Source organism: Anarhichas minor, unplaced genomic scaffold, assembly GCF_050575085.1.
Source record: "Anarhichas minor isolate MPS153535 unplaced genomic scaffold, ASM5057508v1 ptg000031l, whole genome shotgun sequence".
In the NCBI taxonomy this organism is placed as follows: Eukaryota; Metazoa; Chordata; class Actinopteri; order Perciformes; family Anarhichadidae; genus Anarhichas; species Anarhichas minor.
Genome location: NW_027466477.1, coordinates 861,818 through 888,512, shown reverse-complemented (window position 1 = coordinate 888,512; position 26,695 = coordinate 861,818). Strand labels below are relative to the sequence as shown.

Sequence of the window (26,695 nt, the reverse complement as noted above, 5' to 3'; positions counted from 1 at the left end):
ATGGTGGGAGTAGGATCTGTTTCCTTATTTGGCTTAGGTTGGAAAATATCAAGTAAACACTGTCTTCCTGTTCACCACCTCCTAAATACAGTTACGATCTTATCCACCCGCCTTCATACGTACAGGGGAACTGTCGTGAAACCTGAAAAAAAAGGCCTCCTATTGTTTGCCATCATCCAGTAGCCAGGAGCAAATGGGGCTCGAATTGCAGCTCTGAAAGGTAACAGGAAATTGACAAATCGCTAATCCACTCTGAACTATTCAGGGAAACAAAAGGTACATTCCACCAAAGAAGGAAAGAAAAGCACATTTAAGTAGAGAAGGCCCATTTTTGGAGGGATGGTTCATTTGATGCAAACTGCTGACCAACTGGAATAAGACTGCATGCTATGTCGGTCTTAGTGAAAGCCCGGTCAGCTAACTGACAAAAGCAACAAGATACTTCCTTTTGTGCGCATGTTTACCTTTCAGCTTCTTCCCTGCGAAGCATTTAAACCGAACCTTTTACTCCTCAAAACTGCTGCAGCTTTTACTGTGAGGGGATTCAAGCTTATGTTAAGTTAAATCGAGAGGGCTCCTATTCCCGTCGAGCAAAACTCTGAATCCAAAAGATCCCAGGCCCGTTGCACAGAGCACCTGAGTGCACCGCCGTCACATGTAGCCGATTATACACACGGTTGTTGTTTTCTTGCCGACCATGCAGTTTTTCCAAAACCTAAGCCACGTGTGTTTTTTTTCTTCTTCTTCTACTTCTTCGTCCCTGAGAAATTCCTGGTCACAGTTTGTGTTTCCCCAACTGTTGGGATTTCTGGCTGACCAACCAACTTTCAAAGTGATGATCTCATCCCCTGGGGGCCCGGAGGTGGAAAGGGGGGAGTGGGTGTCAGTAGGGGGGGGGGGTCAGCGGACTTCCCAAGTGATAAATTCACTGACAAAAAGAGGCGGCCAAATGGGGTGGGGGTGAAGTGGGCTGGATTTGCCCCTGTCGTTGCCTTTAGTGCAGGAACCACGCCATAAAGGCCCAGCATTGATAGCCCTGGTTTATTATCTTTGAACAGGTGGCCCGGCTACTCGTAATGGTCGCTCTCATTTCTCAAGGCACACACTGTTGGGCTCCACAATATGGAGACCATTTGGGAGTTTGGGAACATCCCGATCTGGCCGCATTAAAGCCCGGGGAGTAAACTACAGCGCATAGTTTTGTGGTGACTTGTTGGAGTGGGGGGCTTAGCAGGAGAGCTACTTCCTGTGAGCATAACTCATGGAAACGTGGAGGCTCTGTTGATGCTAGCAGCTTCGGGGCTAATCGTGTCAATGACCTGTATTGTTTAGCTTTCAAGGTTACCGAGGAGAATCGCAGCAAAGAAGCCCTCCAAGAATGTAAACAGTCACATTTCGAGCTACAAGCTGTTTCTACTCACTGCTGAAATTTTTTTTTTCACCAGGAATTCCACACCCAGCATGAACATATACACACACACACGCACACACACACACACACACACACACACACACACACACACACACACACACACACACACACACACACACACACACACACAGAAAACAGTGATTAGCTGTTCGCCATTGAACTCAAACTCATGAAAATTGAGCCGCACACACTTCAAAATCAGCCATCAGTGAGATCTTTCATTCCTCAAGCGGGTCGCTGCTTTCTCAGCAGCTCAATCAAGACGCCAGACAGTGCTGTTTTTTTCATTAATTAATATATTTTCTGCATTAAAGTTAACATAGTTTTCTTTTGTGCCACCCTTTAATTTTTCAGTAAGTATTTGATATTTTGTTATATTCAGACATGAGTAAATTTAAGACTGTCTCTTGCAATAAATATCATAAAATAATAGAGCTTCACATAATAAATATTTTTTACAACAAAAAAAAAAGAAAATGTTTTAAACAGACATTTTTTTTCCTTTTAAAAAATAGCCAGAATTCCTCTTATGGATTTTGAACATACAATTTACACAAAAATAAAGAAAACAACAACAACAACAACAAACAAACATGGGAGAATGCCACAGAATGTGTATGAAGAGTTCAGACGGGTGGAAGGAGAGAAACATATCCACGTGAAAAAAAAAAAAAAGAAATACTATGAGATGGATGTGCTTTCATTAATGCAACATGAGCATAGGAACCACGGTTTTAGTGTGGTAGCAACCAATAAATTCAAACATACCTGCTTGCTATGAATAACAGGTAACAGCTACATAATTGCCCTATAGTAGTTCGTCCTTCACAGATTTGGTGAGAGGCAGCTGCCACTGGGCACACAGGCCCAGAGGAAACTGCCTACCTAAAACGGAAGAGAAACTTTTTTCATATATATATAAAAAAATAGTGTTAATGACGAGCTGAGGATAGACATAGAAACAGTTAAGGCAAACACTGGTCTGTAAAAACATGGTCCTGATCCAGAGAAAATAAAAATAATTGAGTGGTTTTCGTTACTCCTTTGCTTAGCTCCTTAGGTTTCTGCAGCGAGGAGGGGAGGCTGGTGGGAGGTGCTTAGAATGTTTGATAAACATTAATCTGTGACTTATCATTATCATTGTCATCATAAGATCCACATCAAGAGTCTCCCGCGCACACGCAATCACAAACACACACAGGGGCGATCAGGAGGGCTTTTCCTGTGTCTGTGGGGCCCAGCTCTCCAGTTTGCAATAGACAGTGTTGGAGTTCTTGCAGCGACAGCCGGGCCTGTTGACCCGGTCGTAGCAGCCCTGGCACGCCTTCAGACACCCCTTGACAGGTGGGTAGCATAGCAGACAGGGGAAGAGTACCGACATTAATCCCATGCACAGGAAACGAGAGCAGCAGTGGGAGCGTGACAGCGAGCAGGGGTGGTCAGCACACGAGTCCCCCTCATCGTCATTGGAGCAGTGGTAGAAGATGCCCTTAGCCAGGCACATGCACGTGCCGTGCTCCAGCGCGCTCTCGGCCGAGCAGAGGCACTGGCCGTTGCACGCCAGGCACGACGGCAGGCTCCTGGGAGCCGTACAGTCACTGCACTTGCACTTCCCGCAGCGCTCACAGATGAACTGGTGCCCGGCGGCGGCCACCACCCCGTTGCCAGAGCCAGAAAAGTCTGATTTCCCTTTGCCCTGGGGCTTGAGTGGAGCCTCTAGTGGAGGCTGGTGGAAGTGAGGTCCCTGCTGGGGCTGTGAAAGGGCCTTTGGCTTGGGCTGAGTCCGAACAGGCCGCTCCGCTCTGTGGTGGTGCTGCAAGCTCGCGCCGGGCCTGGAGGGGGGCGAGCGTGCCAAGAGTCCCTGTTCAGAGGAGGCGCTGCTGTTGCTCCCTGAACTAGCGGCACTTCCTGTGCTAGTGGAGCGGCTGAGCACCGGCACCCGGGACCCGCCGTACTGCTGTCCCCCGGCCACGACCACCACGCCGCCCCCGACGTGATGGTGGTGACCTGACGGCCGGTGCTCATAATTGTTGTTCACATTGACGAGGATGACCTCGTGAGTTCTCTCCTGCTTGTCCTGGGGCCTGGGGGCCAAGCGGGGCGCAGGGGGCCTCCGCACCACCGAGGGCCCCTCGGTATACTCGTTGTTGGAGCGGATGGCCTTGATTTGGTCCAGGGAGAGAATGGCGGCATGCTGGAGCTCCCGCTCGTAATCCGACCTCTGCCGGCTCTCTAGGGAAGGCTGCTGGATCACCACTAATGAACCGCCGGGGCCATGTTGACTTTGGAGCTCCATCTGGGGGGATCACCACTTCCGACATTCACCGTGGACTTGGCATGCATCGGAAAACCTGCCAGAGGGGGGAAGAGAGGCCGGGGAAGAGACAAAGGAGAGGCAGGGAGGGAGGGGACATCGTCAGACGGAGCCAAAACACGGCATAGCTGGCAAACACACACTGTCCTGATGGATGAGGGGTGAACATGGCCATTTCAAATTCAAAGCCAAGTACCAATCAGCATCATGTCAGTATTCATAAACAATACCAGAACTATACTGCAGCAGCAGAAAATAGAAAGTTCCAGCATATATTACTGTTTGAAGTGGAAGGAGCAATATTAGATTATTTGAAGGTGTGTTTAAAGTTGATCCAGACGGACTGTTTTCATCCCTGTCAACATGACAATATGTCACTTTTGATCCCGTTAAGTGAGGCAACCCGGGAAAAAAAAAAGTTGACTATTAACAAGACTTTTTGTACCTTCCTCCCCAATACGCACACATCTAAACTTCAGTAGGCCCTACAAATACTTCCCCTCCTCATTTACATTTGTATGACTAGTTAACATTTAAATGCACCGCGGCGACGAAATGAGGACGCGGTCCAAGGGAACTAAATGAGCTGCCTCACTTAGTATTCTATTACTACACCAAAAACGGATTTCAGGGAAATGGGGACAAAAGTAGAGCAAAAAAAAGAAGAAGAAAACTAAGGTCAGATCAAGTTCCGACAAAATAAAGACTTTGCTTGAAGAACGATTCGAGCGTTTGCAAGTTGACGGACTAAACGTCACCTCACCGCTGCAGCATGTCTTGATTTTTTTAAGTGTATTTGAAGCAAATAATTTGTCTTACATGCGTCATTATTCCATAAACCTTATCACGAATTTGGGGGTTTGAGCTTTCGTGGATGTTATGAAGCAACGCCGACCTGCACGAGGCCAAAACGTCCCCGCGAAACACACATCAAACCTCACAGAGCAGCCGTGAGCCAGAGTGATCGAGTTTTTTAAAATCTATTTTGCTCTATGCAAATAACCAAACTCTTTATTATTTGTAATAGTCTAAGCGTCAAAGTGCGCACTAATAATAGGGTTATCCGCACAGGGCGCGTTCAAAGGACGAGGCGTCGTGCGCAGCTATAGAAGCAGGATCCTATAAAAACGTAGAGCCGGAGATCAAGAGACACTACAGGACGCATCCAAATAGACGGGGAAAAACTTATGAATGAAAACAACCGCCGTGGGGGGAAGGGTGTTTGTTACAGCAGAGGCACGGAAGGACGCAGGCAGGGAGATCCATCAACTTCACCAACTAGTCGCGATTCATTTAAACCTGCAGCGGGTGGTTTTTATTTTCTTTCCTGTGCCAAACATAGAAAATGACACGGGAAGTCTTTGGATTTGTGCACCAGTGTAAAAAAACATATTTATATCGCTACAGCGGCGCAGACTAGGTCGATACGTGCGCTACTATCGGATACTACAACCCCGTAAAAGCATCCCAATGAACGTAAAACAAGTGTAAAACACTGAGGGAGATACGTACCTATGTGCAACCATCCATAACGTCGAATCCATCAACCAAACAGCCTACCAGAACTCCATCCAAAGAGGAAGGGGCAATGTCCAGACGGAGACTATAAGGTCTGATGCATTACATTCACTGCCTGTTAATCCAAGTGCGAGTGTATCCCTTTGCGTTATTCCCTTATTATTATTATTCTTTTCTTGTGGTTTAGTTCAGCGCGGGTTACGCGTGCATTGGTCCCAGGATAAAACAAAGTAAATCCACGGTGGAGCTCTGACGGAGGGAGGTGAAGGCACCCGGAGAACTGCTGCGCACTTGAGAGCCGATCTTTAGGCAACCTACTTATAGAGAAGTCCCGCAGGAATTGTAGTAAAAATTAATGTATTTAGAAAAAAATGTTGTCGGAGAAATAAAATCAAACACGAGCGAGCGTATAGATCCAAGACCTTCTCCTCTTCGAGTATTCTGCAGGGGAGGTGCGTTTGAGTTACTTATTGTTGCGGGGAGTCTGCGCTCGCGGAGGAGAAAAAAAGAGAAGCGTCGTCGGGTCGCAGACGGCAGTTGCGCTCTCTCCAGCTCCGCGGGCCCGTTCAGAACTGAATGAATGGGAACGCAGGGCTCAGTGTTTGCTCGACAAGCCAACTCCCATTGGCCATTCACTCCACTGAAAAAGGATACATCGCATCCGCTCCTGATTCATTGGGCAGATGTGGAAGGCCGGCCGATAGAGCTCGTGTGCACGCTTTAAGGTGGAACGGATTCATTTTATTTATTTTTTTATTTTGCGTCGGCTCGACTAGTTTCCGTTCTTGTGGGTTATGAATAACGATGTGAATCAGGTTTATGTGACTAATAGTGATGTAACAAACGCACCATTTACTGATGTTCTTGCTGATTTGGTACAAACACAACAAGTCAAGGAAAACACAGTTTTTCTACATTGTTTCTTAAAATAAACTGGAAAACCATGTTGGTCCCAAAAATATAAAAGTAATTATAACCATTAAAGTTATATAACTACAACGATTACACAAACAATATAGCAATAAAGGCATTTTGATGTTTTGTGTCACATGTTTAACACAGAAGTAGTTTAATTTATAAACTACTAAACTGAAGAACATGAAAATTGAAGTACTCAAGGCTCAAACTTAAACGCAGTAAATGTGTTTGAATGAGGGGTTCACGTCTTTTTTTTTTACATGTTAAGAAACCCAGAAATGACCACTTCTTAAATGTAATGTAATAATCCGTGTAACACTGCAGAACTGACTCAATTAAAAGACCCCCGCTGGGGCTGGAACCACACGTTGGAAACCCACTGTCTGCAGACAAGACAATTAGGGGGGGGGGGGGGGGGGGGGGGGGGCGCGCAACCGGATGTCTTTGAATATTCCCATTACGCATTCACGTTTGCCATCAGAGGAAATCAAATGTGTCACGATGAGTCTGCAGCAGAACTGTCTGATAAGGACATGTTCCCACCATCTGAAGAGTTTCATGGAGACAGCGGTGGTTGGGGGTTTAGTCCCGGACCACCTTAAGAAAGAAGCAGCCCTGAAAGAAGAAAGACTCCCCCCCCCCCCCCCCCCCCCCCCCCCCTCCTCCCCCTCCCCTCTGTTCCTGACTGTCTGGTTTGATTGGTGTCGCGGATGCGCTACATCCGGATCCATGAGAAAAGGAAGTTCAATACAAAGTCAATTTATCCTTTTCAAATGGAAAAATCAATAGATGAATGACCTCCGGCGCCATTTCGGGTCAGCCGATGCTTAAAAACAGAACAGAGAGAGAGTTAACGGGCTGGGAGAGCGACTGTGTGGCCAAGTAACAACGGCTTTTCTTTTTTTGAAGCTGGATGTTAAAACTCAGCTTGCTGGTGATGAAGCAGATCCTGGTAGACCGACAGATGGCCGCCTGGATCCCTGCTCTTAGTGGTCGGAAGTGCGGACGGAAATCTAACGATTGCAGCAATTAGCTGATTTTCCACGGATGGATGTGATGAATAAACCAGCCGTGGCTGTTTTTTTTCTTCTTCTTCTTCTGTGGAGCAGCAGTTCCCCAAAACTAGTTTAAGAAGACATCAGAGATCACTGAAGGGGTCCAGAGGGTCCCAGGATAAAGTCCACTATTTAATGTATCTGCTAGTGCAAGGGGGACATACAGGATACTCTGATGGAGATCTTTATCTCCAGTATAACTAAACGTTTTACTAACTTAGGATTTGTTGCAATCAATCTTCTGTCTCTGTGAAAACATTTAAAAGCCACAAATATTAAAATGTACAAATATCACAAAGTGACATTTAAAACAAGTTATATTGTATTTGTATGTGCAGAAGGCAAAAATCAAGTTTCATGGTTTGGACTAAAATGTGTCTTTTACTTTTCTAAGCATCTTAATTGTGCTGTGAACTCAGTCAGACCTCATTTAAACATCACCAGTGCTGATCAGCTTATTTGTGACTTTTCTTTCTGCTGTAAGGTTATTTCTCAAGGCAACTAAACACACTGAATATATACAGAATGCATTTAATACATTATTCATATTTCACATAATCAAACATAACACTTCAGCTAACTTTTCAAAACCAAAAAATAAAACTGTGTTGCCCCGCTGAGCTAAATAAATACAAATTCAATAAGCACTTTTGGGAAACAGATTTTATTATTTGGCTGGTTGATTGTGTCATTTTCTTATGTAACTTGTCCAGCAGATCGGGGGCAGTTGAAACCTTTTCTGTAAAAACATAATGTTAGAATCACACAGGAAAACAGGCTCCTGAAGTTATATTCTTTGTCCGCAGCAGCTCGGTCAGAAGAAGCACAGGCCGCTCCGTCGCTGCTGATAGCTGATATACGACTGGATGAGCGAGTCGGGGATCCGGGGCTTCACAGTGTTCAGGGCACTTTCAAAGTGTCTGGCCTCGATGTGCTGAGCTTTGATGTCCTCTTGCAGGGCCAGGAGGGCAGCCTCTCTGCATACTGCCGTTATCTGGGACAGGAAACAGACACAGATACTCAGCTGTCAAGCGGAGCGCTCCATCCACTGAACACCACTGAATCATGTGAGCTCAGTTAAGAGGCCGATCGACCTCAACCGCAGACTGTTGATGGTATCGAATGGTGCTGGAGAAGAGCTTTATTCATCAGCCATATGCACATGCATGCATCTCGTGAATATCAAAAGCATATGCAAATCAAACTGTGTAAAATCTCAAGAACTATGTATCTGCACTAAACGGACCTCGGCTCAGCAAAATGGCTTGAAAGCAATTATTGTAATAATAAAATACTTTCATCGTATAAAAATAGATTACTTTGCCACTTTCAGGATTATATGTTGATGAGGCTATCTCATTTTTATTCAAATACATGTCTGTTGAGGCTATCTATTGCTGAAAGGGGAAACACAAAGATGATTGAGCCGATGGCCCACTGAGGAAAGTATCGCAATCTTTATAAGTTTGTGGTATTACAGACTGCGTGTCTGTGGGGAAATTCCCCCCAAAAATGCTGCATATTTCAGTTTTTCTCCATTGCACACACAAAAAAGTGAAACTATGGACACAATTCTGAAAACTTGAAGCTCATGTATCCACAAAAAAAAGACTCCAGACTGCTAAACTCTGAGCAGAATTCAGTCGTTTTCACTCAAAAGAAGTTCTAATTCAACCAGGACTGAAATGTTCAGGATTGCCACTTTCAATGAGAAGTTGACAGGTTGGAAGGAGCCGACAGTGGCACAAGAAACTGAACTCTTATCCATTTTAGAAAAGAATAAGTGTCAATTTAGTGACAGGCCCTGGAGACAAACGTATATCTATTAAATGTATTATGTAGCCAAAGAACCACATGTCGTTGGAACACGAGTTAACTTACAAACGAACAAGGAAGTCTAATGAAAATATAAATATTAACAGCCAAGGACGTAACCAACTAGACTGCTTTATTTGAGGAGGTTTTAGGCTTTCAATCTGTGCCTCCTCCTCTGTTACCCTATTTTTGTTCCAATAAGCAATGTAACAAATTATACTGTTGGTAGAGAAGCTGTAGTTTTCTGGTTCTGCCCTTTAAGATTTAAGTTATATAATAGGATTATTTCTGTGTCTGGAGCAGCTCTTTCAATTAAAAATGGTCCGTTTAATCAACATTTCTAATCTGCCATGTCTAACAGTGTGAATACAGCACTGCTGTACAGCGGCGGGTGACCTTTGGGAGAGATTCTGCACACGACAGAGGAGTGACTCACTTCCGAATCGGTGGCGACGGCTGATGAAGGCCAGGCAACCTTCCCAGCAGTGCCACCCTCCTCCCCTCCACAGCTTTGTTCTGAGCGAGAGGAAGCTATTCGCCTTGTACAACCGCTGATAAGGTCTGGTGGGAGGTCAGTGGGACAGGCGGTCACGTGATGCGGCCGAGGCTCTGGGGTATTGAACAGTGGAAGTGTGCATGTAGAGCAACTTGGGCCCGCTGCGATTGTTCACTGGACCGAAGCAGCGCTGGCCACTGCTCTTTGCTCCACATCTGCACTGCGTGACATGCAAGCTGAGGCTGAATGTACAGCGAGGGGGGGGGGGGCTGTGGCCTCTCTCACATTCTAATACCACTATTCCATCACATACACTGATCTTAATCATCGTGTATTTGAATGAGTTTGTCTACCCAACAGTAAACATGTAGTTACTTATTGTTCAGGAGCATTAGAGCTCTAGTGTGTTTTAGTCCACACAGTTTGTAAACAGCTATCAATAGTTCAAACGACGGCTTTTCCTGACCGATCATAACTTTCAGAATTAAGAGTCATTAGACTGTATTTATTGTTTTAAATTTATAAACTGACAGCATCACTCCACTTTCATTTTCCTTTGGGCAGTAAGCAGTTATGCTTTAAGGATGAACACTCGAGAAAGAAGAAAATTTTTTGGGATATTTTTCAACTCTTTAATAAAGTCCAATCAAAGAAAATGACGTATAAAGAGTGACGGGCTAATGTTTACAAGCTAGCCGGGCTAGCAAAGTTGTTACAGTTGGCAACGCTCTTCCTCACCACAAGTTCACTTCTATCTACCGTCACTAAAGTTGCCTTACAGAGAGGACTGAATTCTGGTTGTGATCATTTGAGAACAAACAGGTGGGTTGGGATTGGAGCAAGATCGCAACAGTAGTTGTTAGCCAATGTAGCTAGCTAGCAAATATTAGCAAACAAGCATAGCCAGCCTGTCTTCATTCGTCCGTCTGCTAATACTGCACAATAAACCCTTTACTGGTTGTTTGTGGTGGACAAGCGGTGAGCAGCTTGTGGCTACGCTATCAAAGTGTTGCTGTCGTGCTAAGCATTGCAAAGCATTAACTAAGGTGAGTAAAGAAAAAGGAATAACACAGATTATGTATCATCAGTACTTCTCTAATTGAGGGCGTTCATGAAAACAATCCTTCATGATTGTTCACACATCAAAAGTATATTGAGGAATATAGTTATTTACAGACCAGATATGGATAATCGGTGCGAATAAATTGCACGTCAAATACAAAATTTCAAACCCATCCATCTCCATGAGGCTATCCACACCTGATACTCTCATATTTGGCAGTGCGCTTAGTTTTTTGGAACAAGCCAACAATCTAAATAATGACTTTTACTAACGTGATCAATAGACCTAAATTTGACTCCTCTCAGTCCTGACACGCATGATGAAAACCAATGCAATTAAGCTCAGTTTTCACACTCGCTACAATAACATGCGTCTTTGGCGCCACACATAGGACATGAAACCACACTGGAACCTTTCCACACAGCGTTGCACACTCGGATTGACGAGCTCCTCCCCGAAGTCGAGCGCGAGTTTATTATAGTAAAAGCAACAAAGAATTGATTGTGTGACGTCGCGAGGCGGTTACATTTACAGTGTAATGCACGGAATGTAAATATTTGTGTTGGTGCGAAAGGTCTGAACGCACCAAAGAAAATTCTTTATTTTGGTTTAGATTAGTTTCGTCCCAGGTGTGAAAAGGCCATAAAGTGAAAAGTCTTATTCCAAAACTTTAGGTACCAAATTCAGTATTCAGTATATAACAAAAACAAAACTATATTCATCTAGAATATCTATAATAATGTAGAGGTAGAAACAAATTACAGGAGTTTTCTAATATTCTTCAGAAACGACATTAAAATGCCCGATATTAAAGTCAAGATGTTATACCACCACATTTGAACGAATAGATCAACAGAACGAGACGTCATCTGAAACCCATCCAGTGCACAGACTCAGTGGAGACGGGGAAACACACGACAGAGTGTTGACAACCGTTAAAGCACGGGGCGGTCGTGGCGTTTCTCAAGGCTGGAGAGTAAAATGAGGGGAGATAACTGTTTGAATGTGCTCTGGCCCAGCTAGCATGCACGGCTCAGGACAGGTGCTTTGCAGATGTCAGGATGTGGGGCCTCTCCCCCCTTCTTCTTCTTCTTCTTCTTCTTCTTCTTCTTCTTCTGTTTCAAGCCAACGAGCAACATGATTTAGGCAGGGTAAACACACAGGGCCGGGCAATTTTGTACGAGGGTTTCCCATCATTCAAGTAATTTAGGCCTGTCAGTAATAATGATGCAAAACAATGAGGCCATGCACCCCCCCCCCCCCCCCCCCCCCCGTTTACAAACGGAGCGAGGGGCGAGCGAGCGAGGAGAGGAGTCAGTGAGGGAGAGCCAGAGAGATGCCACATGTTGAACAATGTGATTTAGTGTTTGTTTCCAAGCGACGCCCATAAACAGGAACAGACAAACGCTGCAGCACAATCAAACTGTAATTTCTTATTTACGTTGAAACTCCACTCCCAGGACATGTTCGCCTCCTCGTGCCTCAAATCTCATGATTCAACAGTTAATAATTATTTGGTTGTTTACTTCCACAACACCCCTCGGGTATATTAAAAAAAATGTCCGGCGCTGCTCTGAAGTGCACAAAAGACACACACACACACACACACACACACACACACACACACACACACACACACACACACACACACACACACACACACACACACACACACACACACACACACACACACACACACACACACAAACACACACACACACACACACAGGCCCCGACATTCATGGTCGCTGGGTTTATGAGGTGGTCTGTGAAGGCGATCAACAAGCCAGTGTTTCCCGCTGTGTGTTTGCCCGTACAGGCCTTGAGAAAAAATAAAAATAAAGCCACAAAGGCAAACAGGGCCAGCGAAAGAGCCAGTTTGTTTGTAAACGTGAAGGCATTCCTAGACCGGAGCCAAAAGTCCCAGCGCCGACCCCCCCCCCCCCCCCCACACACACACACACACACACACACACACACACTCCTGCACCACCTTGATACCCCTAATTCCCCCCCCTCGAAAAAGCAACCCCCTAAAGATGCCCCCCGCACTCCTCAGAGGGAAAAAGAGGAAGGGGAAAACTGCCAATGCACAGAAATCATGTGTGTGTGTGTGTGTGTGAGACTTGTGGCAGGCCAAATCAATTATAGATCTCTCTTTTCATTTTTTTTTATTAGCAATGCAGACTTTATTTTTCATTCCCTTCATAAATTATGTCAGCAATCACTTAAATATATGGAGAGGGTTAAGCTGATGCATTGCAGTGGCCGCTCTCCCCGGTGATGTGGGCGGGCTCAGAGATCCTGAAGGTGGCACGTAGCCAGTCATACACACACACACACACACACATACACACACACACATACACACACACACACACACACACACACACACACACACACACACACAAAGTAATCATCAAGAGCCTCTCAGTTTGGAGACGGGCTTAAAATCTGCTGACTCAAGATGACCCAAAAGTGGGCCTGATGGTGAGTCAAAGAGGTTTTGATGACGGAGCAGAAGCTGTTTAAAATCACACTTTGTACAGTTTTGAGCTCTTCCATTGCAGCTGATTGTTCACGGACTCGTTCTCTTCCACGTGTTTATTCAGCAGATGTTTTCTGGTGATACAAACAATCTCTGTGACTTTGAAGTGAGGTGAAGAGTGTGACACACGGCACGGCCGCTGGCTTTCGTTGGTAGAACATCACGGCGGCGCCTGTGTTGGTTGTTATCTCTCTCTTTGGGTCTGTTTGGGTCAAACGCATTTTGGAATTTTACGGGTCCAATTATTCGTGAAGAAAAAAACGACAGCATTAGTCCTTTTTGTAACTGACAAAGACAAAGCGTCTAACATTGACAAGGGACGGGATCAGTGTTGGTTTCTTTTAAACATGATGACAAAGGATCCCTGATCTTAACAAAGTAGTATCTAAACCCAAACATCAACCTTTTTCTAACCCTAATCATGTGGTTTGTGCCTAAACCAGACCAAATTTGAACCGTAAGTGTTGTTATGGATAACCAACGCGTTAGATTTACTTTTCCGTTGCAATTTTGTTGTAACTGTATTCATGCCCAGGCTACTTTAACGATACAGCCCAAATACATAACCTCCTAATTGACCAAGGAAAATAAAAAAGGACAGAAGAATGATCCCTCTTCAAGGACGGACAGACGTGAAATAGATACGTACAGAGCAGACAGAAGAAGCAGTAGAATAACAAAAGAACACGGAGGAACATAATCATGTCAAGTCAATAAAAAGCAAAGTATGAAATTCATTGTCCAGAAGCTTAAAGCTCCGTCCTACACCACCAGCAGAAATGTCCGGAATCCTCGTGTCAGTCATTCCACCTTAATAAAATGCCCGCAGAGCCTCTTGAACCGCAGAGCTTTTAAATGGGTCGCTGGAAAAGTGATAGATACTCGATTGGAGCGCCCACCACATCCTTGTTTCCACATATTCCTCTAATGACAAGTTTCCCCCGGTGGTTCTCAAACCCCTCCGAAAACCAAGCCTCACATGCTCGAACGTACAAACACACGGATATTCTTCAGCACTAAAATGTATGTATGCATGGACATGTTACTCTTCAGCATTGCTGTCAATAAGAGTGAAATGCAGTGGTGAGAGGGAGCGGGTCAGACTACCATCATGACATGTGTTCTGTCGGTCATTTCATACGGACGGGAAGTATCATTTAAATCTGCTTTTGATCTTCAAGCGGCAGAAAGTGATCCTGTGTAGAAGTAAAAAAAAAAAAAAAAAACTATTTTCCATTTCCAACCCCACCTTCAGGGGGGGGGGGAACACCGAGTGGAACACTTTAAAGTACGAGAAGAAGAACGCGGTCCGTAACAGATGGAGGGTTGGTGTAGTTCAGACTACAACAGACGAGAGTCAAAGTGCCACAGGAAAGAAACACAACAGAGTCCATAGATTACTGTAACAAAAAACAACATTTTCAGTTCAGTAATATTTGCTGATCGGTTATTAGAGAGTAAGAAACCAACGGCTTCATAAACACTTTGAGCTACAGAACTGATGGCTCATTAGAAAGTTCCCTTCATTAATGATTTACATGATATTTAACCGTAAGCTTAGTGGCTGATTCTAGAGTGAGAAGTCTATGAGTATTTATTAGTGGACTATTAACTGCAGACTTGATGTTTCACTGTTTATAATAAGCCATCAAGTCTATTGTTATGAATAATTCATAACAGATAACGGATCTAGCTTTCTTACAATAAAGATGTGATCATTTATGGCCTTATTACTGTTTTGTTTTTTTGCTATATGCTCCCAGCCGTCAGGGTGCCACTACATGAAACCCTGGATACAACAGCAGCCTTTATGCTCTATTGGTCAGTGAACTGCACTTCCCTCTGTGAGCCACAACTACACCCCACATCGTGCATGCTCCAACGCACACAAGCGACTCCGTGTTGGATGTATATTCCGTATGCGGAGTGATATACCACAGCGCGTCCAGCGCTGTACGTGAGGTCCTGTTGTCCTTGTAAGATAAGACAACACGAAACTGTAATGACCCCCAGAGAGGAAATTAGGCCGTTTGTGGCGGCGAATGGTAACAAGACCCAGCAGAGAATAACAGAATATAAATAAGAACATAGCAAAGTGGGGGTTACATAAACACACCTGACACTTTTTAGCACTGGAACATGGCAAGCAGAAATATATGAGTGGAATAAAAAGTAAGGAGTATAAACATCTAGACGGGAGTGCAAAAATAGTGACAGTGAAAACATTTAGCCCTTTTGAGGTCAAGAAAAAATACAAGGATATAATAATGATAAAAAGATACATGTGCAGCATGACTAATGGAGAAATGTGTACAACTTCTAATAAACAGAGCAAAACAAGGACATAACCCACATAATGTGATCAAATGCTGTGCAGTGCATGTCAGAGAAATAGACAACTTCAGAATATTTAAAAATATATAAGGAAATAAACCAAAACTCGTGTAAATTTCCATCCCACCACTGAACTCTACATGTTCATGGCACAAACACACTGTACACGTACACACAAACGTGCACACTGGTGCGAAAAACCCCAAAAGACCCAAAAGTGACACTCCAAAGGTCTTTCCTACACATGACTATATGTGAATCTATATTTTCCCCTTGCAGTATTTCCCTGGAGGAGGTGAGAAGTGGCGCGTGCCATGAGACAACCTGTTCAGCACGACGAAAATAAAAGCCTTCTCCAGAGGTGGAAGGGGTGAAAGTAGAAAAAAGAAAGGTTGCCTGACTGCTGGCAGCGCGTACCAACGTTCTCGGGTCAAATCTGTCTGGTGTACTTTTCGCTTCCTACTTCCACAAAGGCGCTCAGTGAGTGTATCAGACGGCCTTAATGAAGGGCTTGTTAGCCGGGCTACCGGCAGCGGATCCACTAGACCCGGAGTGTGTGTTTACTATCAATCCGCCCTTGTGTCTACAGCGGGCTACATCCAGTACTCCCCTCCTCCCTCACACACAAACGGCCACATTTACAGGAGCGAGTCTCCCCCCCCTTCCCTTCCTACCTCCCACAAAACCTCTCCTCCATCACTCCACAAGTCCTGCACACATACTCTACAGTTACACCACCATGCTGCACTTGCTCACATGATGCACCGAACATGCATTTTGCACACGTGTGCACACGCCCATGTGTAACACACTGCACTTGCAGGACCACACGGATGAGGCTCACATAGGCCACTGCACACTTTCCGCACGCCGCGCACCAAAGACACGTGCTACACAGCGACCACACATTCAGGCACAGGTACGATACGCACACCACCGCACTCATGTGTACAGTAACGTGCACAAGCCAGGAAGTCCTGTACATAGAAAACATGCATACTCGCTTGATGAACACTCATTTAACCTCCAGAAGTCACAGCACCAGATTACTTTTTATGATTTCCTGATCGGTCATAGTGAAACTTGCCTCAAGTGCAAAAAACAAATCTCGTCATAAAAAACATAAAAAACATCACTGTACAGGCAAGACGTCAAAACGGTTAGAAAAATTATTTGTATCGAGGATTAATCCGATTGTTCATCAATTGATCGTTTGCTCGATAAAACATGATAAGAAGTACTAAACGTCTGTCCCAGAACTTAAAGATATTCAGTATGACAAGAAAAATGTACCTAACCAATAATGAATTATACATTTAATTTCTGTTGGCCAACTTAATGATTAACTAACTTATTTCAAATCTACTTTGGAGAAAAAAGAAAAATTACAAATGATAAAGAGCACATTTTGTATATATGTATGTATATATATATATATATATATATATATTGTATGTATATTAATAGTATATGAATAGTATATAGCATGATAAATTATGACATTCACAAATAGATAAAAACAGGTTTTTTCGGTGGCATATGCCCATAGCTGTCGCTATATAACTGACATCCAGTGCCAGAGATGATATTGGCTCTAAGAGGTGCTCTTATGCAATTAGTAAAATGATAAACTCCCTCCCCTAAAATTGCCCCAACCACACCACAGCATCACCACCGTGTACAATAACGCCTACACTGGAGAAAAAATAAAAAAGGGCCACGCTGCATCCAATTTACAGAAGAGAGGAAATTAAATAATACATAAATCAAACGACGTCGGGGGTGCAGAGCCCAAACTCTGAAATGTTCCATCCCCCGAAGAGGCAAAGAGGAAGTGTCTGCAGTGACATGCCTCTGCCATGAGAAGCAAGGCCTCACCACAGCTCCATGTGAAACCTATCGAAGATTACAAGGGGAGAGAGAGAGCACGGAGGGAGGAGAGTCACGTGGGGAGAAAAGGGGGAGAACGGAAACATGGCACATGACCATAAATAGCAGACTGTAGTGAGTGAGTGTGTGTGTGTGTGAGCCGTGGATGAACGTGCACATGCTTGCGGTCTCAGCGGAGGAATTTAGATTCCATAGAAACTGTGATGATGAAAGTGTGATGTGTGTGCTTTTTCCTCCCCATATGTTACAGCTGAGGCAATAGAGACGTCGGGGAGGTGTTGCACACGAGCACTGCAGCAGACACACACCTCTGTATGCTCCAGTAGAAACCTGGAGGCCTGAGATATAATAGCTTCACATCGCTGTTTCTATATTTCACTTCTCGGTCTAGATTTAATAAAACGACGTCCGTCTGAGGCGCGTCTTCTTGCCACGCAGGAAATGTTTGTCACGAAAGTGGGAGATGCTCCCCCCCTGCTGCATGACTCACTGATGATAAAAGTAAAGGGTCAGGGGTCAGCTTCAGACGGAAACCTCCCACGAAAGCTACCGAATAACCTCCATGTCAGGCGGTTGAGTGTTATCGTCTCAGGCCCCTACCCACTATGTGTTTTGGAAAGACCCATGTGGGATAGCACCTGTGTTGGGGCTACACAGTAGGTTGTCTCTGTGTGTGTGTGTGTGTGTGTGTGTGTGTGGGGGGGGGGGGGGGGGGGGGGGGGGGGGGGTTATAGCTGGGCCTCGCCTTTAAGGGCATATTTGTCCTCGCCCCTTAATCAGGCGAATGAAAGCTTGACATTCTCCCTGGACTTGGGAAGGCAGGGATGGCATATTTACCAAACACACCCACACTGAAGTGACCTGGAGACTCAGTTCTGTGTGTGTGTGTGTGTGTGTGTGTATATGTGTGCGTGTGGTAATGTCAAGGTAGGTAAAACTCCATCTGTGTGATGTGCTCCACTGAAATTTCCCTTTTCCAGTTTTCTCCATCTTTCATACACACTAAGATACAGAGTACCTGAACACACACGGTGAATGTTCACATGTATTAGTAGCTTTTAACTTTAAGGTTGAACTGAATCCAACATATAAACCCAAAGAAAGAAATCCCACAAACTATTGCCATTTTCATTCAGCCTTTCAATTTGCAAATAACCTTGTTATTTATTCTTTACTATGTGCATTTCATTTGGAAAACCACACTAAATGATTACTGCTACAACATAGAAATAATTTTTTATTTTCCTCTACAGGCTCCACTGTATTTTCTGGTTTTATTAGGTTGTCCTACCTTCATCTCTCTCTCCCTCTAATCACCTTTCCTCTCACTTCCTCTGTCCTTTCCTACCTTTCCACTCTTCCTGTCTTGCTCCATTTGTCTCTTTTTTTGGCTTTTCGCTGCCCACATTCTGTCTTCCTGCCTGGCCAAGGGAAACAGAACGACGAGTGCGCTCGAGGGCTCATATTTCCCAGGAAAAATTCAATTTGCGCTCACCATGTCCTCGCACATAAACCACAGCGAAGGCTTTATATATAAAATGTAAAATTAGGGCCGATTGAAGCCATTTCCCTCTCGGCCATTGTTGGCCTTTTGCAAGCCACGGCAGCAGCCTGCTTGGCAGAGGCGATGAGGGAAATGTTTTTTTTGCTAACCTTTATTTAACCTGCACTGTCGACTAAGAACAACATATTCACAACGATAAAAGGCGAAAGGCTAGTTGGAGAGGAAATGAGGCGAGGTGTTTCACAGTCACTCAGTGTGAAAGGCCTTTTCCTCGCGGCCTTTGTCGAGCTGTGGACTGTGTTTTCCATGTCGACTGTGTTTTTCTGAGTGGCAGCGTGACCGCCTCTGTTGTCAGCCGCATTGAAAATACAACACACACACACACACACACACACACACACACACACACACACACACACACACACACACACACACAAGATTAGAGGTTACCATATTTTGGAAAATCACTGCCAACTTAGTCCGACACGCATTCCACCAAAACTGACATGTTTGTTTGATGATGATTGCAGATTTCTTCTCTTTTCTTATGGAGTCCAGGATTGATGGCGTATATATATATATCAGCTCCGTACGTTGTGTAACGTCACAGTAATTCAAACAGCAACACGCTTTGTCGATGCACTTTTTTTTTTTTTTGCGCCTGTGTCCATGGTGATAACAATCTTTGCAACAACAAATACCGGGGTCATAAATCAGACAAACGACACACGGAGCCAGAGGAACAGCCACAACCACAACAGGTGTTCAGAGGAAACCATTTGTCTTCCTGCGACGGTGCTTTCGCTCTGCGTGCGTGTCTCAGTATGCAGACCTTATATGTGATCAAAATCTTTCTTTATGGCTTTTAATCATTGCAATCAAGTTTCTGCAAATCCATCGTGTCTGCTCATAAAACATCATTCCAAAACTACTTTTATGTCCTTTAACTGATGCAAAAATGCACCACTTCTTCATCAAGTTACAACCTAACACTGACTATTTTTGACAGGAAGCTGCAGAGGTGCTCAGTAATCTAGGAAAGGGGGGGTGGGGGGGGGGGGGGGGGGGGGAGGAGATATCAAGCATCACAGGCGGTACATTGACGTCAAGGCAGACTGTTGATCTGCCTGATTTGTACGTCCTGCATTGGAACAGATCTGCTCCTGCCAGCGAGAAAAAGAAGAAGAAAAAAAGAGTTAAGAAAACAATTGCGCCAGTGAGTTTGAATGGCTGTCAGCCAAGCGTCTCGGACACCTGGGCCCGGACCGAACAGCTCTCCCCCTGTTGGAGGGAAAAGACCCACCGCTACGGAGGTCAAAGGCATCTGTGACTGAACACAAAGATATTCTGATATGGCTGAATGCTGCAGCTTGAGGTTTTATTAAAATACCTCAACAACCGCCTCTTGAAGGGAGATGGAAGTTACAGCACTGAGAGATCTCGAGGTGGGGGTGGTCGGTGGTCGGTGGTCTCGGTACTGCCTGTCAGGCGGCCGTCACCTCTACGTGCTCCGCATCTAAACAGCGACTTCCAGCTCCGTTCTTACCGGGTTCAAGCGGGGGGGAAATCCTGATTTCCTTTGTCAACATCTGCTAAGTGCTCATTGCCGTGGTGTTTTTGCACTCCACCTCCTGGAGGTCACCTGTCAATCACACAGCCCAGGGAGGTCCGGGGACGCACTCTGTTAATGAAGCTTGAGTTTCGGCACTCCGTTCCTGACTCAGTTCCTTTCCTGTTTATACCAAACACATCGGTCCTGCGCGCCTGCGGAACAGCAAACAGAAAACGCTTTTTCTTAACTGTGTACATGTTCAACCGTCGGCAAAAGAGAGCAGCAAGACAAATGTTTATTTTCTATGAAAATATCAGCACGTTTGCACATCTGCCACCAGTGTCACATTCAGTCAACGCTGCAGTAGCGGTTTGCTGGGAGCAGTTAACATTTTTCATGCGGTTCCAAAAATGTATCCCGATTTTACAGGCGCAGACAGACGATGTCCCCATTCTTACTCCCGCCAACAAAGATGTGATCGGCTTTGTTGTCTTTCTAACTGGGGAAACAACCTGCAATGAGTACGAGTTGGATGAATGATGATTAGACGCTGTCAGGCTTTGTAAAAGACTCTTCACTCAAACAAGTCTGCCCGCGTAGCCACTGAGTGGCAGTGTGTAGCAGTTACGTTAGCTGTTGCGCCAAACACACCGTCTAAAACTCTAACAATTGATCAACCGTTTTTCCCTCCATGTGTCTCTGGGTGCAGAGTAGCAGCTGGGGGTAGTGATTTAGGAGTCAGAAGGCCATCAATGGCAGTATTAAACAGGAAATAAAAGGTGTTTGGAGAAAGTGTGAGTCACCGCCACCACGAGAGCTCCTTGAGCATGCAGCCATAACTGGGCACCCAAAATATAAAGCAGTTTGATGCAGCAGAGTGCGAGACTAGCCGAGGACAGACACGGAGGTGCACACTCACTCAGGGACGCACGCACACACGTGAGCGATCACATGACTCTCCTGGCAAAGATAATGAAAATTGTCCCCCCCCCCCACGACGAGACTAATTTGATCAACACGAGTGTGTGTGTGTGGATATCACTGAGAGGACACAGAGAATAAAACATTGGACTTAGTTTTCTCATGGTATTGATTCAGCTTGCACTATCTGACGTCTTCTGGTCCTTTTTTTTTATCACTTATTGATTCATTCCTACATCTTGAAATATCAAGCCTTACCCATCCGACCAAGTGAGTGGACTTAGCTAACAAGGCAGCGAGTTGGAAAGTCGAAAAGACTTCCTACTGAGTGTAATTTGCTTGGAGCCATAACAATCTCCACAGAGAGAGAGAGAGCGAGAGAGAGAGAGAGAGAGAGCGAGAGAGAGAGAGAGACACACAGAGAGAGAGAGAGAGACACAGAGACACAGAGAGAGAGAGAGAGAGAGACACAGAGACACACAGAGAGAGAGAGAGAGAGAGAGAGAGAGAGAGAGAGAGCGAGAGAGAGAGAGAGAGAGAGAGACACACAGAGAGAGAGAGAGAGACACAGAGACACACAGAGAGAGAGAGAGAGAGACACAGAGACACACAGAGAGAGAGAGAGAGAGACACACAGAGAGAGAGAGAGAGACACAGAGACACACAGAGAGAGAGAGAGAGAGACACAGAGACACACAGAGAGAGAGAGAGAGAGAGAGAGACACAGAGACACACAGAGAGAGAGAGAGAGAGAGAGACACAGAGACACACAGAGAGAGAGAGAGAGAGAGAGAGAGAGAGAGAGACACAGAGACACACACAGAGAGAGAGAGAGACACAGAGAGAGAGAGAGAGAGAGAGACACAGAGACACACAGAGAGAGAGAGAGAGAGAGAGAGAGACACAGAGACACACACAGAGAGAGAGAGAGACACACAGAGAGAGAGAGAGCGAGAGTGAGAGAGAGAGACACAGAGACACACACAGAGAGAGAGAGAGAGAGAGAGAGAGAGAGAGAGACACAGAGACACACACAGAGAGAGAGAGAGACACACAGAGAGAGAGAGCGAGAGTGAGAGAGAGAGACACAGATACACACAGAGAGAGAGAGAGAGAGAGAGAGACACAGAGACACACAGAGAGAGAGAGAGAGACACAGAGAGAGAGAGAGAGAGAGACACAGAGACACAGAGAGAGAGAGAGAGAGAGAGACACAGAGACACACACAGAGAGAGAGAGAGACACACAGAGAGAGAGAGAGCGAGAGTGAGAGAGAGAGACACAGAGACACACAGAGAGAGAGAGAGAGAGAGAGAGAGAGAGAGAGACACAGAGACACACAGAGAGAGAGAGAGAGAGAGAGAGAGAGAGACAGAGACACAGAGACACAGAGAGAGAGAGAGAGAGAGAGAGAGAGAGCACAGAGACACAGAGAGAGAGAGAGAGAGAGAGAGAGACAGAGAGAGAGAGAGAGAGAGAGAGAGAGAGAGAGAGAGAGAGAGAGAGAGAGAGAGAGAGCCTTACCAAAGGGTTTGAAATACTGACAGGCTTTCTGCAGGACCAGTTCTTTTCTCTTTTAATGGATTCAGCTAAAGCCCCCATATGGATAAAACATTTAAACTATATAAAGTAGGATAAGGACAGTAGATTATGACATAATGTGCAATTTCATCGTTTGAAGCCTGCGTAGTAAATGTACGTGTGCTTGATGGCAGTAACTTGAATAAAAGGCTTCTGTTAACTACTTTAGTATCAATGTGGTCAAGTATTTTCTATACATTTTAAGGAAAATGAAAACATTATCACCCCTTGTGCAAAAATCTTTAGTTTGGAATTAAACGTCTTTGTTTTGAAATATTAAAAAAGTGCAGTATCGAAACTTAAGAGGGCTTCAGCTTTCCAGCAAGGCTACAAAACAAGGCCTGGAACTGACTCGGTGCATGTGACAGGGTGCAATAAATCCTCCAGGTCTTTTCCTGTCAGGACTTGATCATAAATTGAAAAAAAAAAGAGAGAAGTGGAGTGGCATCACACCTTCCTTCAGGAGCACGATAAGCCCTTCTTCTTCTTCTTCTTCTTCTTCTTCTTCTTCTTCTTCTTCTTCTTCTTCTTTGAGACAACACTGCGATTACAGTATCGAATGTTGCTTCTGTTTCGGAAATTGATGGCAGAGGTGAGGAGGGAGAGCCGGCAGCAATTTTCTGGGCTTAGTGTGAGTTTAAGATGTGCGTGTGTGCGCGCGTTGGGAAACCAGATGTCACTCCGGGCAGGTAGGAAGACAGGTGATTTTAACAAGCTTCTAGCTCCGAGCTGACAACAACCGTGTCCTCCTGCATGACCCCCCTCCTCCCTCTTTCCACCTTCCACTCCTCTCGACCCTGCCTCCCTCTCCTCTCAAACAAGTCTGAAATCCCAGGAATGTAATTAAAGTCAAAGCTTCAGGTGGTCAGACTGCCAAGACTGAGGACTGAAAGGTGCTCAATGAGCCCATTGGTGCATCACCTCCACAACGATGTGCGAGCCATCCGCAAACAAACACACCTCCTCATTCAGTTTTCATTGGGAGAGATGTCACAGCACTGCATAAAAACAAGACTAAGTAACACAAATTCACTGAAAATCTTGGAGCTGAAGTGAGCTGATGGCGTATGCAGGCAATCGCCTCGCAGTCGTCGTATAAGCCACGTCAATCAAAACAAACTTAAACTCACCAAACTGTCTGTCCGCTCAGCAGCGGCTGAGTTGCGGCGATGTACGCAGTGTGTGTGTACCGGTAGTTCCGTTAGCTATTAGCCAAACACACCAGTTTGCTGAGGCAGACGCCAGATAAGTCATGGACGGACACAGAGGGGCACACTCACTCACTCACTCACTCGACCAAAAGCATGATCTTCATGGCAGAGATAATAATAAGGGCCACAGAGATGGTATTTGTTGCACGGCTACTGTATTGGATTGCATCACATTGTTATGGATCACGCAAGTTGTTTATAAGGAAGTGAGGCTGCAACAGAGAAGACCCCAGCCCAAATCCCAGCTAAAGCTCCATGATGACACCGACTGCAGTCGTCGGATGATTTGTCTCACGACTGCAAAGCCTGCGTACGACCAGTCGACAGTTGGAGATGCAAGCGAGTGAGAACAAGGCGGGGAGTCAGCGACAGTGTGTATGATATGAAAACTGAAACTGGACTCTGCTCGGTGGCCTCCAGTTTCAATAAGCGTCTTGCTGTTGATTTACGACCCCCCCCCCCCCGCCATCCAGCTCGCTCCCTGGCAGCGCGGGGCTTGACGCACGGCTGACCGATGCTCGTCGGCTGCGGCTCACCCAGCTGCCTGCTGCATTAGCACTTAGCATGCCAAGTCAAATATAATGGCTCAGTGCTCTGCCACACAGAGATGAAAGGTCCGGCTACTCTCAACGTCCATATCCAGGCAACACCGCTCATTCCTGCCACTTATTTCACTTTTTATCTTTGCCCGAGGACATGTGGTCGGAGACTTTCACGACTGAGGAAACGTAAAAACATAGTGTGTATTTCTAATATACAAATATATTATGGTGTAGTGTTACATCATATCTGCTGCCTGTATGTAGGACTCATGTGTTATTTCATTAAAGTAACAGATGAGTTTAGTGTCATTATTTAAAACATTCGATTCTAACAGGAAGTCAAACACACTGAAAACAGTTTTATTATTTTTGGAGACAAAAAAAAGCAAGTGATATTCTCATCTTCATAAAAGTTCTAATATTCTTTATATTATCTCAAAAGCATGTAATTGTTATGCTTTTGGATACATTATTCATATTTTTGTATATTGTTGTTTTAGTGTTAAGATTTATTTGTTTCCAGTTTATACTTTTCAAAATAGCATCTGGAAATCAGATCAGATTGAAAAGCCAATAGTTGCTATTCTTATTATCACTATTAGTATTTAATCAGAGGAACTCATCAACGTCCATACAGTGACAACACATCCGTCTGGTTTCTTTTCTCTATTACCAGAAACATAATGTGAGCGGTCAACAGTCACTGTGTTCACTGCAGTAAATACAGTGACCGGTGTCTTCCTGAAGCAGGAAGCACAAACACTTTGGGATGAAAAAAGGGAAACTTTTAACTCAAAAACTGTATCACTCTCTCAGCATAAGAGAGACATATACAAGTATGAGAACAGACAGTCAAGGTGTGACCGATCAACAGTCAGTGTGTTTGGACATTTACTTGTTTATTTACTTGGCGATTTGCTGCATTTGTCCCTCGGTGCTCTTCTTCTTGTAAACAGCATTATCTACTGTGTTGCTTTGTTATCTGTATCCTGTTTTCTCTCAAACTTCCCCTCAGTGATCACAGGAGTGTTCAGTTTCCTCTCAACTGCTCGGATCTATAGCGTTGGTATGTCAAATGTAATCCGCACACAGGTGAGACCCGGCTTTTTCTTTTTTCTTATTTTTTCTCCACCTATGCACTCTTATCAGCTTGACTTTGGCATTTCCTTGAATATCTGCTGGGTTTCAAGAACTCAATGGCAAGTGACTGCAAACCTCCATTCCACAGATGAGACGGTATACCAGAAAGCCCGATGTCAAACGCGACACCTGATAGCTGGGGATTGGTTTCTTGCTGCATACCTCCTCCAGGTGTACGCCTGCTTGAGGCTGCTTTTTGGGGCTGCCGAGTCAGGAACCAGGGAGAGAGAGCGTGCACTTTCAGGATATGAGGAGGCCCTATAGATAACCTCGGACTGCCCTCGAGAGGATCACAACGTCAACAGTGAAGACGGAAACACCTCAACACCTCGCTGTCCTGATCAGACTTGATTTTAGAACTGATAAACAGTCCTCCGAGCTTGCCGAAGGAAAGGTTGGAGTGCACACATGCATGTGTGTGTTTAAGGCCACTTCCACGAGCCATAGTCGGTTTACGTTTGGCCAGTTTGAATCAGTTGATACTTTTGGTAATCTCTGAATAACCAATATGTTGTACCTTTGGTGGACAACGTGTCCACGGAGGAGGACACTGTTGCTTATGATAAGGAGCTGATTAAGAAAATTGTTTCAAGATCCAAACACTTGGCCAAACATGATTTCTGTGACAGAAAACAGGACAGATAGAGAGAGAAGCAGCCCCCGTAAAGAAAACTCTCAAAAGCTTTACATTCTGCAGTAAATAATACACACAGGCTAAAACCTACTACTCTTAAAGTTGGTAAAGTAGTTTATCTGCCAAAGTGTTACACATTGTGTGCCCTTTTTCTGGCATGACGGTGTAAGTCTCTCTGCTCAAGACAATGTGAATCACGCGGCAGACGAACGCAGAGAGACAAATCT

At 45.0% G+C, this 26,695-nt stretch overlaps 2 protein-coding genes across 2 annotated transcripts in view; both read right to left on the bottom strand.

Annotated features, from left to right (window-relative positions):
* Positions 1 to 1,687: 1,687 nt before the first annotated feature.
* On the bottom strand, positions 1,688 to 6,227 carry spry1 (sprouty homolog 1, antagonist of FGF signaling (Drosophila)). Its single transcript, XM_076105230.1, has 2 exons — positions 5,259 to 6,227; positions 1,688 to 3,783 (listed from the first exon to the last, which is right to left on the bottom strand). The coding sequence occupies exon 2, from the start codon at positions 3,726 to 3,728 to the stop codon at positions 2,640 to 2,642; it is 1,089 nt and encodes a 362-aa protein (XP_075961345.1). The 5' UTR covers positions 3,729 to 3,783; positions 5,259 to 6,227; the 3' UTR covers positions 1,688 to 2,639.
* A 1,655-nt stretch (positions 6,228 to 7,882) lies between these two features.
* Positions 7,883 to 26,695, bottom strand: part of afg2a (AAA ATPase AFG2A) — a 100,459-nt gene continuing 81,646 nt past the window's right edge. Inside the window, exon 17 of the mRNA XM_076105228.1 lies at positions 7,883 to 8,231. Coding sequence (XP_075961343.1) covers positions 8,052 to 8,231 — 180 coding nt within the window. The 3' untranslated portion in view covers positions 7,883 to 8,051. The remainder of the gene's footprint in view (positions 8,232 to 26,695) is intronic.